The 13,377-nt window shown below is 38.5% G+C and overlaps 1 protein-coding gene across 13 annotated transcripts in view; it reads right to left on the bottom strand.

Moving 5' to 3' along the window:
* Positions 1-13,377, bottom strand: part of ERC1 (ELKS/RAB6-interacting/CAST family member 1) — a 281,305-nt gene that overhangs the window by 218,325 nt on the left and 49,603 nt on the right. For all 13 annotated transcript variants that reach the window (XR_011902606.1, XR_011902608.1, XR_011902609.1 and 10 more), the window contains exon 3: positions 1-417. Coding sequence is in view for 8 of the 13 variants with exons in the window: in XM_072326455.1 (XP_072182556.1) it covers positions 1-417 (417 nt within the window). In the remaining 5 variants the exon portion in view is untranslated. The remainder of the gene's footprint in view (positions 418-13,377) is intronic.

The following is a 13,377-nucleotide window of genomic DNA, read 5'->3' as shown; positions in this document are numbered from 1 at the left end:
CTCTCTCAGCATGTTGTTTTCTTTTTCCTTCTGTTCGAGAAGGCTCTCCAAGTGGTGTACGTGCATCTCTGCCTCAGCCAACCGTCTTGTTCTCTCGTGATCTTCCTCAGTAGCTTTTGCTGACAGACCTTTACTCTGCAGCATCTCCAGCAGCTTTTTGATGGATTCATCACGTGCATTTAAGGTCTGTTTCTGAGTCTCAATACGCAGTTCCATCTCTTCTAAGGTTTTACGTAGGAGGAAGAGTTCCTTGGCCTGGCGCTCATGCTCTGTGTGAAGACGCTGAAAGTTTTCCTCTGTCAACTCTGCCACAAAGGGCTCGCTGGTTCTAGAGCTGCTGTCCTGCTGGAACAGTTGGTTCAGGTCCCGCTGGATCCGAAGTTCATCTTGAAGAGCCTGGATAGTCATCTGCATATGCTAAAAGAAGAAAGAAAGAAAATCAGAGGATTCCCTCCACTGAGAAATAAGGAGAACAATATAGACCACTTCAGTCTTCCTCGACTACCAACAAAAAGAAAACTGCAGCACTGGCAAGATCCAGATGAGAATTACTGTCTTGGCAAAGCAAAGAGACATTTAACCATAAAAATATATGGACCAGCTAATAAAACGTAATCAGCCATGAAAGCTCCTTAGGTCTATAGTACCAAAACTACACCTAGCACAGAACTCCCCAAGCTGACTTACACATGAGATTATATCATGTCAAAAAGAAACACAACTACAGAGAAATGGATACATGCTGACTATGGTGCATACAATTTTATCTATGAGGACCTTAGTAACAAGAACAAGAACAAACTATTGCCTTACAAAGAGCAACATGCAATCCATCAAATGATCAGCAGACATTTATGGTTGTGCAAGACAATAAATCCTATCTCAGTGACTGTGCATACAGTAGTATAATATACTGGGATAAAACAGGAGAAGCACAGCTTGCATGGGAAGAAGTCCTGACTTTATATTTTGGTAAACATTTGTATTCTTCTTTGTAAGACAGAGGTATTAAGTTAGTAAGAGAGAAGTACTAAGACAGTGAACAAAGACCTAATTACCAAAGATGAGATACCCGCAGAGTAACATATCTTTACCCATTTCTTCTCATGTGGCAGACATGCTTACAACCTTGTTTGAACATGAGCAAGTCAGATGGACTGATCTCTAGGGTCTACCTTCACATTACAAAAAATCCAACATCTGCAATAGTTACTTCCAGTATTCACAAGTGAAGTATTAGTATTACCAACTGTTATCAAACAATGCAGAAGGTACACTGTGATACTATGAAAACACAGCAGAAAACATCATTTGCAGTAAACATATCTAGCTTTAAACTGCTTTAGAAATATCTTCACCTAGCTAGAAACTGGCCCCACCAAAACAAAGACTCTTCAGCCAGCTTTCCAATCCAGCTGATAGTGTGACCACACCAACACTGATCCTGGCTCAACGTAGGAACCATTTTTTATGCTATCATCCTAAGATGAAATCAGCTTGAAAGTGTAGCTTCACAAATGTTTTGAGGTGCTGCAATTATCTTTTCTTCAACAGCACTTGGCAGATAGTCATGCTGTTATTAACTTAAAACAATAGGTTATAGAACATGTGATAACTAAGCACAGGTTTATTATGCTAGGGAATAATTGATTACCTTTATTAAGTATGCATTGAGTTTAAATATTGGTGGGTGCTAAGATTTAGCTTCAAACCAGCCTCAGTAATAGAAAAGAAAAGAAACATCTCAAGGGAATCAATCTGAATTTGGAAAACCTTTTTACCTATTTTTTGGGTGTTTTGTTTGTTTTTTTTTTAAATAGAGATTTTCAATTTCATTTCTTGTCATTTCTCCAAAACACAGTCAGAGTAAGAATGTCAGAAGACCTTCAAGCTTAAAAACTGAGGCACCGCTGCAAATGTGCCAGCACACAGGTAGGCAATCAGAGCTACCACAATCTGTTCAATTAACATACATTGATCAAGCTGTGAGATAAAACTATACTGTGCTCATGAAAAGTTGGCCTGATCTGTACCTATACGACACCAACAGTCAGTAGGACTACAATATCAGCAGTGAGAAAACATCCTTAAACTTCCTAAAACTTAAAAATAGATAAACTCACCAGACAGAACTTAACAATTCCACATAAGTTAATTCCATCTGTAAACAGGGCTTTGAAAAGCTCTGCTTATCCAGAACCCAGCTGTGTGTTGCTCTGGAGATAACAAACAAGCTCCTACAAGCTTCCACCTGCCTCTCCACATACTGCCTCTTCAGCGTTTCCTTTCTTAGGAGTGGGAAAAGAGCTTCTGAGCAACCACATCATCTACTAAATGAAACGACTTCCTCTACTCTGTGCTGTCTCAGAATCAAGCTTGGATTATTTATAAACATCAGTGGACTTAATCACCACAACAACATTCCTGCATTAGAACTGCAATCAGCTGATCTGCTTGGAAATCTTAATTTGGCTTACATAGGCTAATGTTATGTCTCATAGACCCACAATATTATGTCCCCCAAAGCTGGGGAAGCACCTATTATAACATCTGGATCAAAAACCAAACAACAACAACAAAAAAAACCAACACCAAAATCTGCTGTATTATTCAATAATTAGATGTGAAATAAAATTTAGTACCAGTGACAAACAGCCCTTATGAGAATCCATCAGTCTTAAGCAATGACAAGAGAGTTAAGGAACACTCAATGTAACTGATAGGCCATGGCCTTGGATGCAGTTTTCAAGGAAAAATAAAGGATTAGGGAACAGGAGGGGTTAGCATTGACACTGCAAATCCCTATCACTGTTCTTTGAGCTGCTCAGCTAAGAAGAAATTTCATTATGTGCAAGGTGGTGGGAAAATAAGTCACAGAAAATTATTCTATGCCTCTGACACCCACTCCTTTCCAACATGAAAGAGGTATGCAAAATGAGTTCTTTTCTCTGCTTTCCAACTTTTTTTTTTCCTTTTTTTTTTTTTTTTAAATGTTTTTCAGAATAATGGAACAATGTTCTTTATTAGTTGACATCATAAATAAATCAGTTTTTCAGATGTTATGGCTCTTTCTTCCACAACTGTTCAAAGAAAACATCCTTTTCCCTGTGAAGGAGCAGACAAGCCTTAGCTTCTCATCTGTTTCTCAAGCTTCATTAAATCAGTGACTGTCCCAGAAAGGCAAAAATCTTTTCCAAGTCTATGTCACATTAGCCACTTAATCCTATTTCTAGGAACTTACTGGAGACCTCTATCAAACCTGAAAAATACAGCTGAAATGATCCCATCTAGCAACAGACAATTAAAAATACCATTACTACCATTAAGCTTGGTTACATCCTACTCTACTGGATAAAGTACCAATCGTAGTCTAATAAAGATAATGTATTTAAAGTCAAAGCAATTATGTTCAACCTATTCTTTACTGGAAGCATATTGCTCTTATTTCAGACTGTGATGAGTCGCTGTTTTTTTTTCCAGTAAGGAAAGTTGGTCTTCAAGCCTCACTACAAATTACAACTACATCTGCAAATTATAAAGGTATTTTTGTAAGCATAGCTCCCTAGTAGGGCTATTTCTGGCTAGTGTACTTTCATCTTAGTACTGTGCACTACTAGGACCATCTGAAACGTGTAAATCTTAAAACATTCAAGGTGCAAGCATAATTTCTTACAAGGTGTTACACTGCCTCTATTACCTCCATAGAGCAACTTCAGGATTGCTAATTAGCACAGGAATAGGGGCTGCCTTTCATCCGGTAGCACAAAATTTACATCAGTAAGCAGTAGAACATGATTCAGTCTCCTTCTCTGCCTTACAGGTTTCGAATTCACATTTCCCACACCTTGGCATATTGGTTAGTTGACTTTCCAACCTACAGTATAAACACAACCAATGACACAGAAGTTCCTCCTATCCGGTTCACTAAGAACCCCACTGTTGCAGTCTCAGGGCAATGTAACACACTTCTTGCTATCCTGTTGAATTTGGGAACCTTGCTGCAGGCAGCTCTTTTCATCTCTCCTTGTTGAAACTTTTCCATTTTGCATGAAATATTTAAAGATCCAGTAGGCCTGACAGAAAATACTACAGAGAGCACAATTTCGTATTCTAATTGGTAGCACTCACAAGAGTAGAAAGACCTGAAGTGCAATTCTTCCAATTAATTTAAATGTTTGTCATCGTCTTACCATTCCAAAGCAAGTGAGAGACATGGATTTTAATACAATGAGACAGAAAAGAGAATTTAGTTGATACTTTATAGCCAAGACCTCCATTCTAACCCTAAATTGTAGATCAAAAGGAGGCAAGCATTGCTAGCAGCATGATTTCGAACAGAATAATTACATTGTGACATACTTTTAAAATAAAGGATTTCCATATTCATCTTTGCAAGACAGAGCTTGACCTCCCAAGCTAGGATATTTCAGATTCCAGCAAGCATTTATGTGCTTGTTCTTAATTGCCTGGTTTAGGTTATTTGCACTGCAGACACTGTCTTTGTAACTACCTTAACAAGATACGTAACTCATCCCATTGTTTTATTCAAGAAGGCCGAGTGTTAGAACTCTCTCATATTAATGAGCAAGAGAATGTGGAGTGATGAAAAGGAATGGAAAGAAAGATACGTTCCACAAGCATACATTGTGCAGTGTTTCTTAGAACAGCTTCAGTCTGGGAGATAATGATTCAAGTTCTTACATGCCATCCTTATGCATCCCATACAAGGCTCCAGTCAGCAGACAATAAACTCGTTTCAAGTGGATCTCTAACAAGTCATTCCTATAGAAGGCACTGAGAGATTCTAGTTTGTATAAACTTTTGACCAGTGACTTGCTTAGGTATTCGAACATACGTCTATCACATCCCAGTGTCTTAAAGGGAAGCTGAGCCTCAGCACAAGGTCCTTGAATTAGCCCAGACGCCACTAAGGATCTCCCATACTCCAGTGTGCATTGCTGAACAAGTCTATTTCCTGCTCAAGGGCTGATCTCATCTCACTCTTCGTTAATTTTTAATCAGAAATTCCACTCCAGAGGGAAGAAATTTTATTCCTAACAAAAGCGTTGCTGAAATTGGCAGATGCAATAATTTTTCTCATTAAAAATATTATTGACAAACTTAGCTACTGAAAATTTCCTGACTACTTCAACTGTAAGCCAGGACATCCTGTACTGAATGACAGCTTTATGATGCGCACGTATTTGGCAGTTTTCTGCAAATCTGCTCAGCGATCAAGCTGTTCTTCATTAGTAAATAGTAAGTGCTTGGAAAGACACAGGACAGGTTTGCATTTGTTATGTCACATATTCAAGTACAACCCCAGGGAGGAGGAAAAAAAGAAAACAAAGAGATAGATGTAATGTGCTAATTGACCAAAAAACGAGTTTTTGATGTTGCCAGTTTATAGGTAATCTCTTTCATTCAGCCAACTATGTTTACTGCTGGGAAAAAAAAAAGAGACAAGCTTACAGGAATAAACACCCTTCAAGGTCTGAAATAGACACACCTACAAAACCTTCATTACTTTTTCCTTCATTACTTTTACATTGCTACCACTCTGAGAATGACAGAAACAGTAATTACAGTATCTTTTACATCTGAAGGACAATTCAGTAAGGTCCGCCCTCAAATGTGCAGTACCAGAAAATGGCAGAACCTACAGGAGTCCATAACTGTGCTTTTCTTGCCAGCAAATCTGCAAGCACAATCACAGAGTTTTGCATTGTGACGATTCCTTCAGCGTTCTTCACAAAAGAGGCATCTCAAACTTTTGCAAGAGGATGAACTGCCTTAAGCTCCAAAGGGATCACATGCCAAATGCTAGAATAGTTTGGTCACTATGGGAGATCCTTCTCTCCCATTCTCAAAGAGTTAATGTTTTGGCAGCGTTTCTGGGAAATACATTCTGCTGAATGCACAGTGGAAGCAAAGGCCTGGCTGTCTGAGGGAGTCCCTGCTGACATTCAGCTGCAGCCCACGCAAAGAAGCTGAAAAAAGGGCTCATGTCAGGTGTCCAGCAGGGCTGGCATCAAACAGAACTTGCTGATTCCAGAAACGCTGCATATTCCCCATAAGGTGGATCAGGGGCTTCAAAACCCTTATTTGAATGGAAATGAATGGGTGATTTTTATAACGTTTAGCTTAGATAGAAAATACAGCTATGACTGTGGTAGGATTTAATCTCTGAGAGTTAAAGAAGCAGACTTGTATTTTAAAGAACACCACAGAATTACCTCTGAGACAGCAGAAGGGCAAGATAATAAAAAAGTGCCATAGATAAAGAGCTTAAGTTGTCAGTAATGCATTTTTCAGCTAAACTAAACTCACACAAAGTGACTCATTTGGCTTAAGGGGCGAGGGTGCAGCAGCCTAATTCCTTCTCTGTTGTCTGTACCAAAAAACTCAACACACACGCACCAGCAGAAGTGAGTTTAAACTCCAAAAGCAAACAGATCAGAAACAAGCTAGTAGATTTGTAGCCACAGAAGAACTAAAAGTGCAATTCAATAACTGCAAATTAAGTGTACAGGTAGATGAATAATAAAGGATGCAAGGTAAAGAAATAGAGTATATCAGATACTCAGTGTCAAATGCCAACAAGAAAAATGTTCACCTGTGGTAAAGGAGAATATCTTACAAAGAAAAAAGGAAAATCATTTTCAAGGAGAAAAGCACAGATATATATATATATATATATTATATTCTATATATTCAATAATATACCTGAGGCAGGTAGTCTATTTTGAATAAATTTGTGAGTACACTTGTGTGATAGGAATATAAATTCTGACTAAGCATAGAGAAACCTACTAAACTTTTGAAATAACAGTTTATCAGTGCTTGGGCAATAAGTATAATTCTGACAGTTGTCTAGCATCTTATGAGATGAATCAATTTGACCTCTGTGGCAGATACTATCAATGGCCTAGTAAAAAATAGAGTTCAGAGGAAAAGTATCTGAGGTCTTACTAGTTAAGCCCACCAATTGTGTGCCTAAGTTTCCAAAGGTATAACTATATTAGTATTTTAGCGTGCTTCAAAGAGCTTTTGCTCATGCAGATCTTCCTAGCATCATTTTATGTCCTTGGAGCGCTGGCACGCTGATTCTGCAGTGCAGAAATTGCATGAAGTGCCCCATATCTTTCTTCTGGTATTTTGACAATTTTTTAATTTTAGAATTTCTCAGGAGATCCTGTGTTTCCTTTTAAGGAACAGGAGAAATATGTCATAGAATAAATGACAGTAAAAAAAGATTGAGGGCTGTGGCTGGGAACGGATGAGAATTCATTCCTCATTTCTTCAGACAAATCTATAGATTATTATAAACCTGCTGTCAAATAACTGGACGAAAGTAAAAGGAAAAGGCTTACATCTTGACAACCTGCATGGGAAGCATTGCCCACTCCTCAGTCTGAAGATAAAAGTGGGACAGTCTTTGTGAAGGCTGCAAATGAACCACACTGTGGACAGCACTGAGGTAGGTAAAAACTCCCATTAGCAAGCTATAATGAGAGCTCTTAACAATAAATTATTAAATGGAGAATAGCAAGCTTCAGGGTACCACTGAGAGCTCAAAGCCACAGATGGCAAGAAATTAAGAACCATCAGTTAACTGTTTACGTTGGCTTGGGTTTTTTTTTCTGCTTTCTTTTGGGTACAGAAGAATGCTTACAGCATACACCTTCTGTGAGCATATCCCAGTCTTAACTTGAAACGTACGAGGCAAACACACCTCAAAAAGAGCCTGTAGGAGGATGTGTGACCACCAACAGAAACAGATTTCCCTCCATTTCATGAGCTGCACAGAGTCATTGGAGGAGAAAGCAAATGTTCTAGCAATATGTGAAGAGGGACTGATAATAAGGATAGAAAACTGTGCCTTGGAAGAGGACAAACAGTTACAACGCATTGGGTAGACATAAAAATTACTGTCCCGTGTTCGGAATTTGAGTGCATGAAAGTGGTTTTGAAGCCACAGTCTTCAAAGTTGGATTTGCAGCTAGGAGTTGCTGGACCTCCACATAAGGAAATTTTATTTTCCTTCATGCTTTAAGAAACTTGTCAAGACTACGGAGCTCTGATCTCTGTAGATTATGATTGCTCTGTTGGAACTGAATATATTGTAAAAGAATAATTGATAACAATTAAAAATAGCAATGATTTGTGATGGATGGCAGAAACATGAATGCACCTGGCTGCAATGACTGATTTAACCCAAATCCATCTTTTTCAGGTTCTGAAAATGACAGAACCACCAATAAAGACACACGTCCCTCCAAAAGCACAAGAATTCATTAACAACATGGTGCAGCTACCAGATGATGAAGATTTTGATAAGCCATGCTACAAGGTTCTTGATCTGTACCTAGAAATAAATCACAATGCAAATCTTTTCACAAAATCTTATTCAATGAAGAACGAGTAAAAAGATTGCTTAAATACGCAAGGTGTAGACATCAGCAGAATTTCCATTCCATTTTTTTTCTAGGCATGTCAACACGTTCTATATAGCCACAGGTGTAAATCACAGGTATGATCACAATCAAGAGATATCTGCAAAGCAGATTTATGCTGCTGCAAGGATCATCCCAAGAAAGGGATTATTTTTCTGACTACTGTTACTATCATACTAGCCAAAAATTTCTAGGTTCTGAAAATGCATTCAGTTCTTGGCTGCATGGGACTTGACTGCATGTCCTTGATTGACAAGACTCTGCCCAGGTTCAGCTTCAGAAGCCTACAATCTTGGGTGTGAAAGAGGGGAAGTAGCTCAGTAACTGTGTGCTTTCTCATGTGCTTTTAATATAGATGACTACAAAAGCCAAGAATATATGTTCATACAGGAGAATTAGGTGTTAAGTTCTATCTCTACCCTTTCCTGCAAAAGCCTTACTAACACATAGTTAACAAAAAGTACTGAAAAACATAAATTAGCATTGAATGTATTTTTCCCATTTCACAATAATGTTTTTAATGACATTTTGATTCAGAAAGTCTTTAACAGCAGTTCTCCACATAATCACAAACTCGATTTCTTACCATGTAACACGAAGACAAATTAGATCCAAAGACTAGAGAAAAGCAACTGTGTGGTTAATAAAACAGGCCTGAGAAAAACAATTCCTAGATGTGTTGTCTCAAACATTTATTTCTACCATCTGTTTATCACTGCCCAGAACCTCGGGAGATTGCAATAGCCTTAATTCCTAGTCCTACAAAAGGAAAAGAGTTCATCCCATCCTGGCTTGTGATTTCCTTCATTCTTCTGTGACAGGGAAGGGAAAGGAAGACAAAAAGAATGAACAAGCTGTGAACAACAGCACAAACAAGCCAGGAAGCTTAGTAGATAAAGTACTCTGGCAAACATAGGAGTGACACCCATTAAATATGTCAGTTACTGCTGAGAAAATCCCTACCTAGGATACATTTACTTGTTCTGATTGCTAGGATTAAGGCATCTAAAGCAAATAAGTAAGGAAGGTAAAGAGAGAACCATTAGCTATCCACTTGGGCAGTTGTAGTTTTGCTGTAAAAAAGGACCAATAGGAGATAAGACAAACAAACAATCAAGACTACTAAAATTAGTGTGTATGGATTTCTTATTGCCTTCTCACGCAGTCTGGGGCCAGGAAATGCTTTTTCAGGGCCATAAGCTGTCTCGGATGGACAAGAAAAATAACCTCTCATCATACTGACTGATGTAAAACAAAGGGATGTAAACCCCATCGATTCAATCTTGTCCTGTATACTACCTCTAAAAGTGCCAAAGCAGAATACCTAAGGAAAAATGAGGGTAAGCATATTTCTTTTCCAGCATCTGCAGCTGAGGGATTTCCTAAATCTGAGCCAATATTTCTGTGACAAAAGGGGAAATAAAAATAAATAAATAAGTAAATGAAACTAGTTTCACCACTGCAATGATTTTCACTAGGATAAAGACTGGAAAACGAAACCTGCTGTACCAAGAAGCTACCTTGATGGTATGCCAGTGTTTGCATAGCAGAAGGAAAAAATCACCTCAGTCAAGTTTAAAAATAAATGTGTTCAATTATTGAAACAAAAAGCCATTGTCTTGTGAATTAACTGTCCTTAAGGGAAAAAATAAAAGACATGCTCTACAAATGAGCAACACTGATATATTCTGTACTGATTTTAACCTCATATAATTTCCTAAGAGACTATCCAAATTGGGTTAGTACTACACTATTTAAATATCATCTTTTATTTATATACAAATACGAGCTTTGATGATTTGCTCCTATGCTGATAAAGGAACAAAGCCCTTGTGTATTTGAAGTTTCATATTTATTGCAGAATCACAGGATGGTTGGGGTGGGCAGAGCTCTCTGGCTACATCTGCTCCAAGCCCTGCTCAAGCAAGGACACCCAGAGCAGGGGGCCCAGGACCACATCAAGGTGCTTTCTGAAGATCTCTGAGGGCACTCCACAAACCCAGCAGACTGTGCCAGTGCTCCATTATCTACACATCACAGAAGTGCCTCCTGATGGTCAGACAGCCTTCTGTATTCCAGTTTGTGCTCTCTGCCTCTTGTTTTGGCACTGAGCACCACTGAAAAGAGCCTGGTTCTCTCTTTACATCCTCCCTTCAGGTATTTAAAGACACTGAGAAGAATCCCCAGGAGCCTCCTCAGTGTAATAAGATAATTCACTGTAAATTCTGTCTCCTTTATTTGGCAAGCACCAGCTTCCTTTGTCACAAACTGTGTTGATAAAATGGATCATAATGTAAGAAGTGTAGAAAAGCAAAAGAAAACAAAAAGACCCACCAACATGTGCACATCTGACTGATCCAGACTCAGGCCAGCAGTGAGAGATCCTGTAAAACTCTATCTTATACTGTTTTGCATGATTACAAAGTACACTAGAACTCTACTTTACCCACAGCATAAATTCCTTCTAAACCTTGTATGTATGGAATAGTTGTAATAGGTGCTTAAATGCCAAGCGTGGATCTTGTGAACCTCTCAACCCATGAAACGAGTTAGAAATGCAGTACTTGAGGAAGTGGGACCATTAACATTTACATATGTAGAAGTGTCTAATATTTTCAAATCAATAGCCTCCATATGAAATATGACTCATTTTGCTACCAGACCGGGAGCTCTTCTGCGAAAACATATTCTTATTAGCTAACTCTATTAGGGAGGTCAGCAAATTTATCTTTCCATTAGCTGATGCAAGGAATCAATGCAAGATAAAAGGTGCTCTGCTATAGAACCTTTGATCTTGTGGAGCACACATCAACTCTAAGCTTTAAAAAGGAAAAAGAGCCAATGATTGATAACAAAAGAGGAATATATGAAAAATCAATGCACAGAAAAGCTGTTGACTGCTTTATCTGCATCACCTCCCAGTTTTAAAACCTTTTATTCTAGGTGATTTGGAGGGGTTACCTTATAAGTATCAATACAGTTGTGCACGAGTCCCACAAATATAAAATCAAAACATTTTGAGTAACTCAATCTGTATGCATAAACCCTATTCTTCTCAAGCAATGGTATAAAACACACAGTAACCCCGATCTTTTAAAGCTTCTTAAATATTTCAACCTCGTGATCCCTAGGATTGACGCAACAATCCCAAGGAAGGCTGTTAGACATAAATTGATAATATTTCAAAAAATCAATTTTAATATCAAACAATAAGCTTTTCACTTTCTCTTTGCTCCCCCACACAGCAATACATTGTAAGCGAGTCACTGTAGGCAAATACAATACTTCATTCTTCCTGCCAATCTGGAACACAGCACAGTGACATCCAACAGCTGTAAGCAGCACTGGAAGATCCCATGAGCTATCCGATGCTCGTGACTACAGACAAGTGATCACAGCAGTATTCTTGTCAGACTTGTGGTGTTTCTGGTGGTTTAGGAAATGTTCTCTCTAGATGACATGAAAAGGGAGTTTTGAAACTATGCTGGTTTAATAAAAACTATTGCTTTGCAGAAACTGAGCTCTTGACCTGATGAAATATCAAGAGCCCACCACCCAGCTGCCCAGTTGAAGTAAAGCAAGATTCACTCGCCTTGCCAGAATGAATCATAAGACCATGATAGAGGCTCACCAACACTCTGAACACATTGAAATTTAGAGTGTGTTTGTTTTTTTTAAGAAGTTTTCTTGACCAAGAAAAGCAGCAAATTATTAGATACAGTCATAAATGTGAGAAGACTGCACAAAGGACTTGATCTTGTCAAATAACAGAACACGTTATGATCTCACAAACAGCACACAGCTTGTGCTGCGTTGAAAATAAGGAATGTAGAAAGCTCTTGCCAGAGGAGACTTTACCCAGTGTTCAATCAAGACAGCTCAGGACAAATGGCACAAAAGAGCTGCTGCCCCACAGCCGCACAGGCCCTGAGCAAGCAGCATTCATTTCACAGCTAGGAGCTGAAATAGGGAGTAGGGAGGAGGGAAAGCATAAGGGATGGACAGTAGAAATCAGGACATTTGCTGCTTATATTTTTTCTTGTGTCTATTAGATAGTAGTGTTGTAAGGAAAAAGTTAGCTGAGGGAGCTAACCACAGAACGGTGAAATTCTGTATGCCCAGTGCACTGTTCCACTGTTTCAGAAGATGGAACCAGTTTGACTGTGTCATGATAAAACACCCATTCTTGCTTTATCTCCTCACGGCCTCTCAAATACACCTCCTTCTCTGACTGCCTTGCATCCTATATGTAACTGTAAACGTTGCATCTTCTCACATTTGCCATCCCATCCGTTCTTCAGAGAAAAGAAAGCAAGTTCCCAAAAAAGTCATTTGAGTGGGTACTGACTATTTTTATTTATTTTATTTTAAGCCACAATAAGAAATAATTACAGACTTCCACACTCAATAGGCCCAAAATTATAGCTGGAACAAGAGCACTGGCCAGGTACATCATCTGCCAAAGCAGAGTACTTTAATTTGTACACTGCTATATCAAATAATAATAATAATAATAAAATAAAAGGGAAGAACTACCCCCAAAAAAACCCTCAGTCACCCTGCCTTCTGGAAACAGGAAACATATACGGGCTTTTTTTAGAGTTATCAATGCAGAACAGTAAGCCACAATGGTAGCAATCACTTTAAATCTATCCTGAAAGATAAGGGCCTGAAGCTGTCACAATAAAGTCAATCTCGTGCCAAATTGGAGGTATCCATCCTTTCCATCTTCATAACTTTTCTTGTTTTCTTCAAAATGCATGGAGGAAGAAAACAGAAACCTATTATTTGTAATAAAATTACAATAAAAGTAACGATCTGTGAGATTCAATTAAGCCTTTTCCAGTCTGAGGCTTTCTGATACTATATCACATTATCTTCTCAGCTCTCTGCCATGAAATACTGGCTACACACCCAAAGG

Source organism: Excalfactoria chinensis, chromosome 1 (assembly GCF_039878825.1).
Source record: "Excalfactoria chinensis isolate bCotChi1 chromosome 1, bCotChi1.hap2, whole genome shotgun sequence".
Classification (NCBI taxonomy): Eukaryota; Metazoa; Chordata; class Aves; order Galliformes; family Phasianidae; genus Excalfactoria; species Excalfactoria chinensis.
The sequence above is the reverse complement of the archived record's forward strand: the minus strand, read 5'-3'. Positions and strand labels throughout refer to the sequence as shown.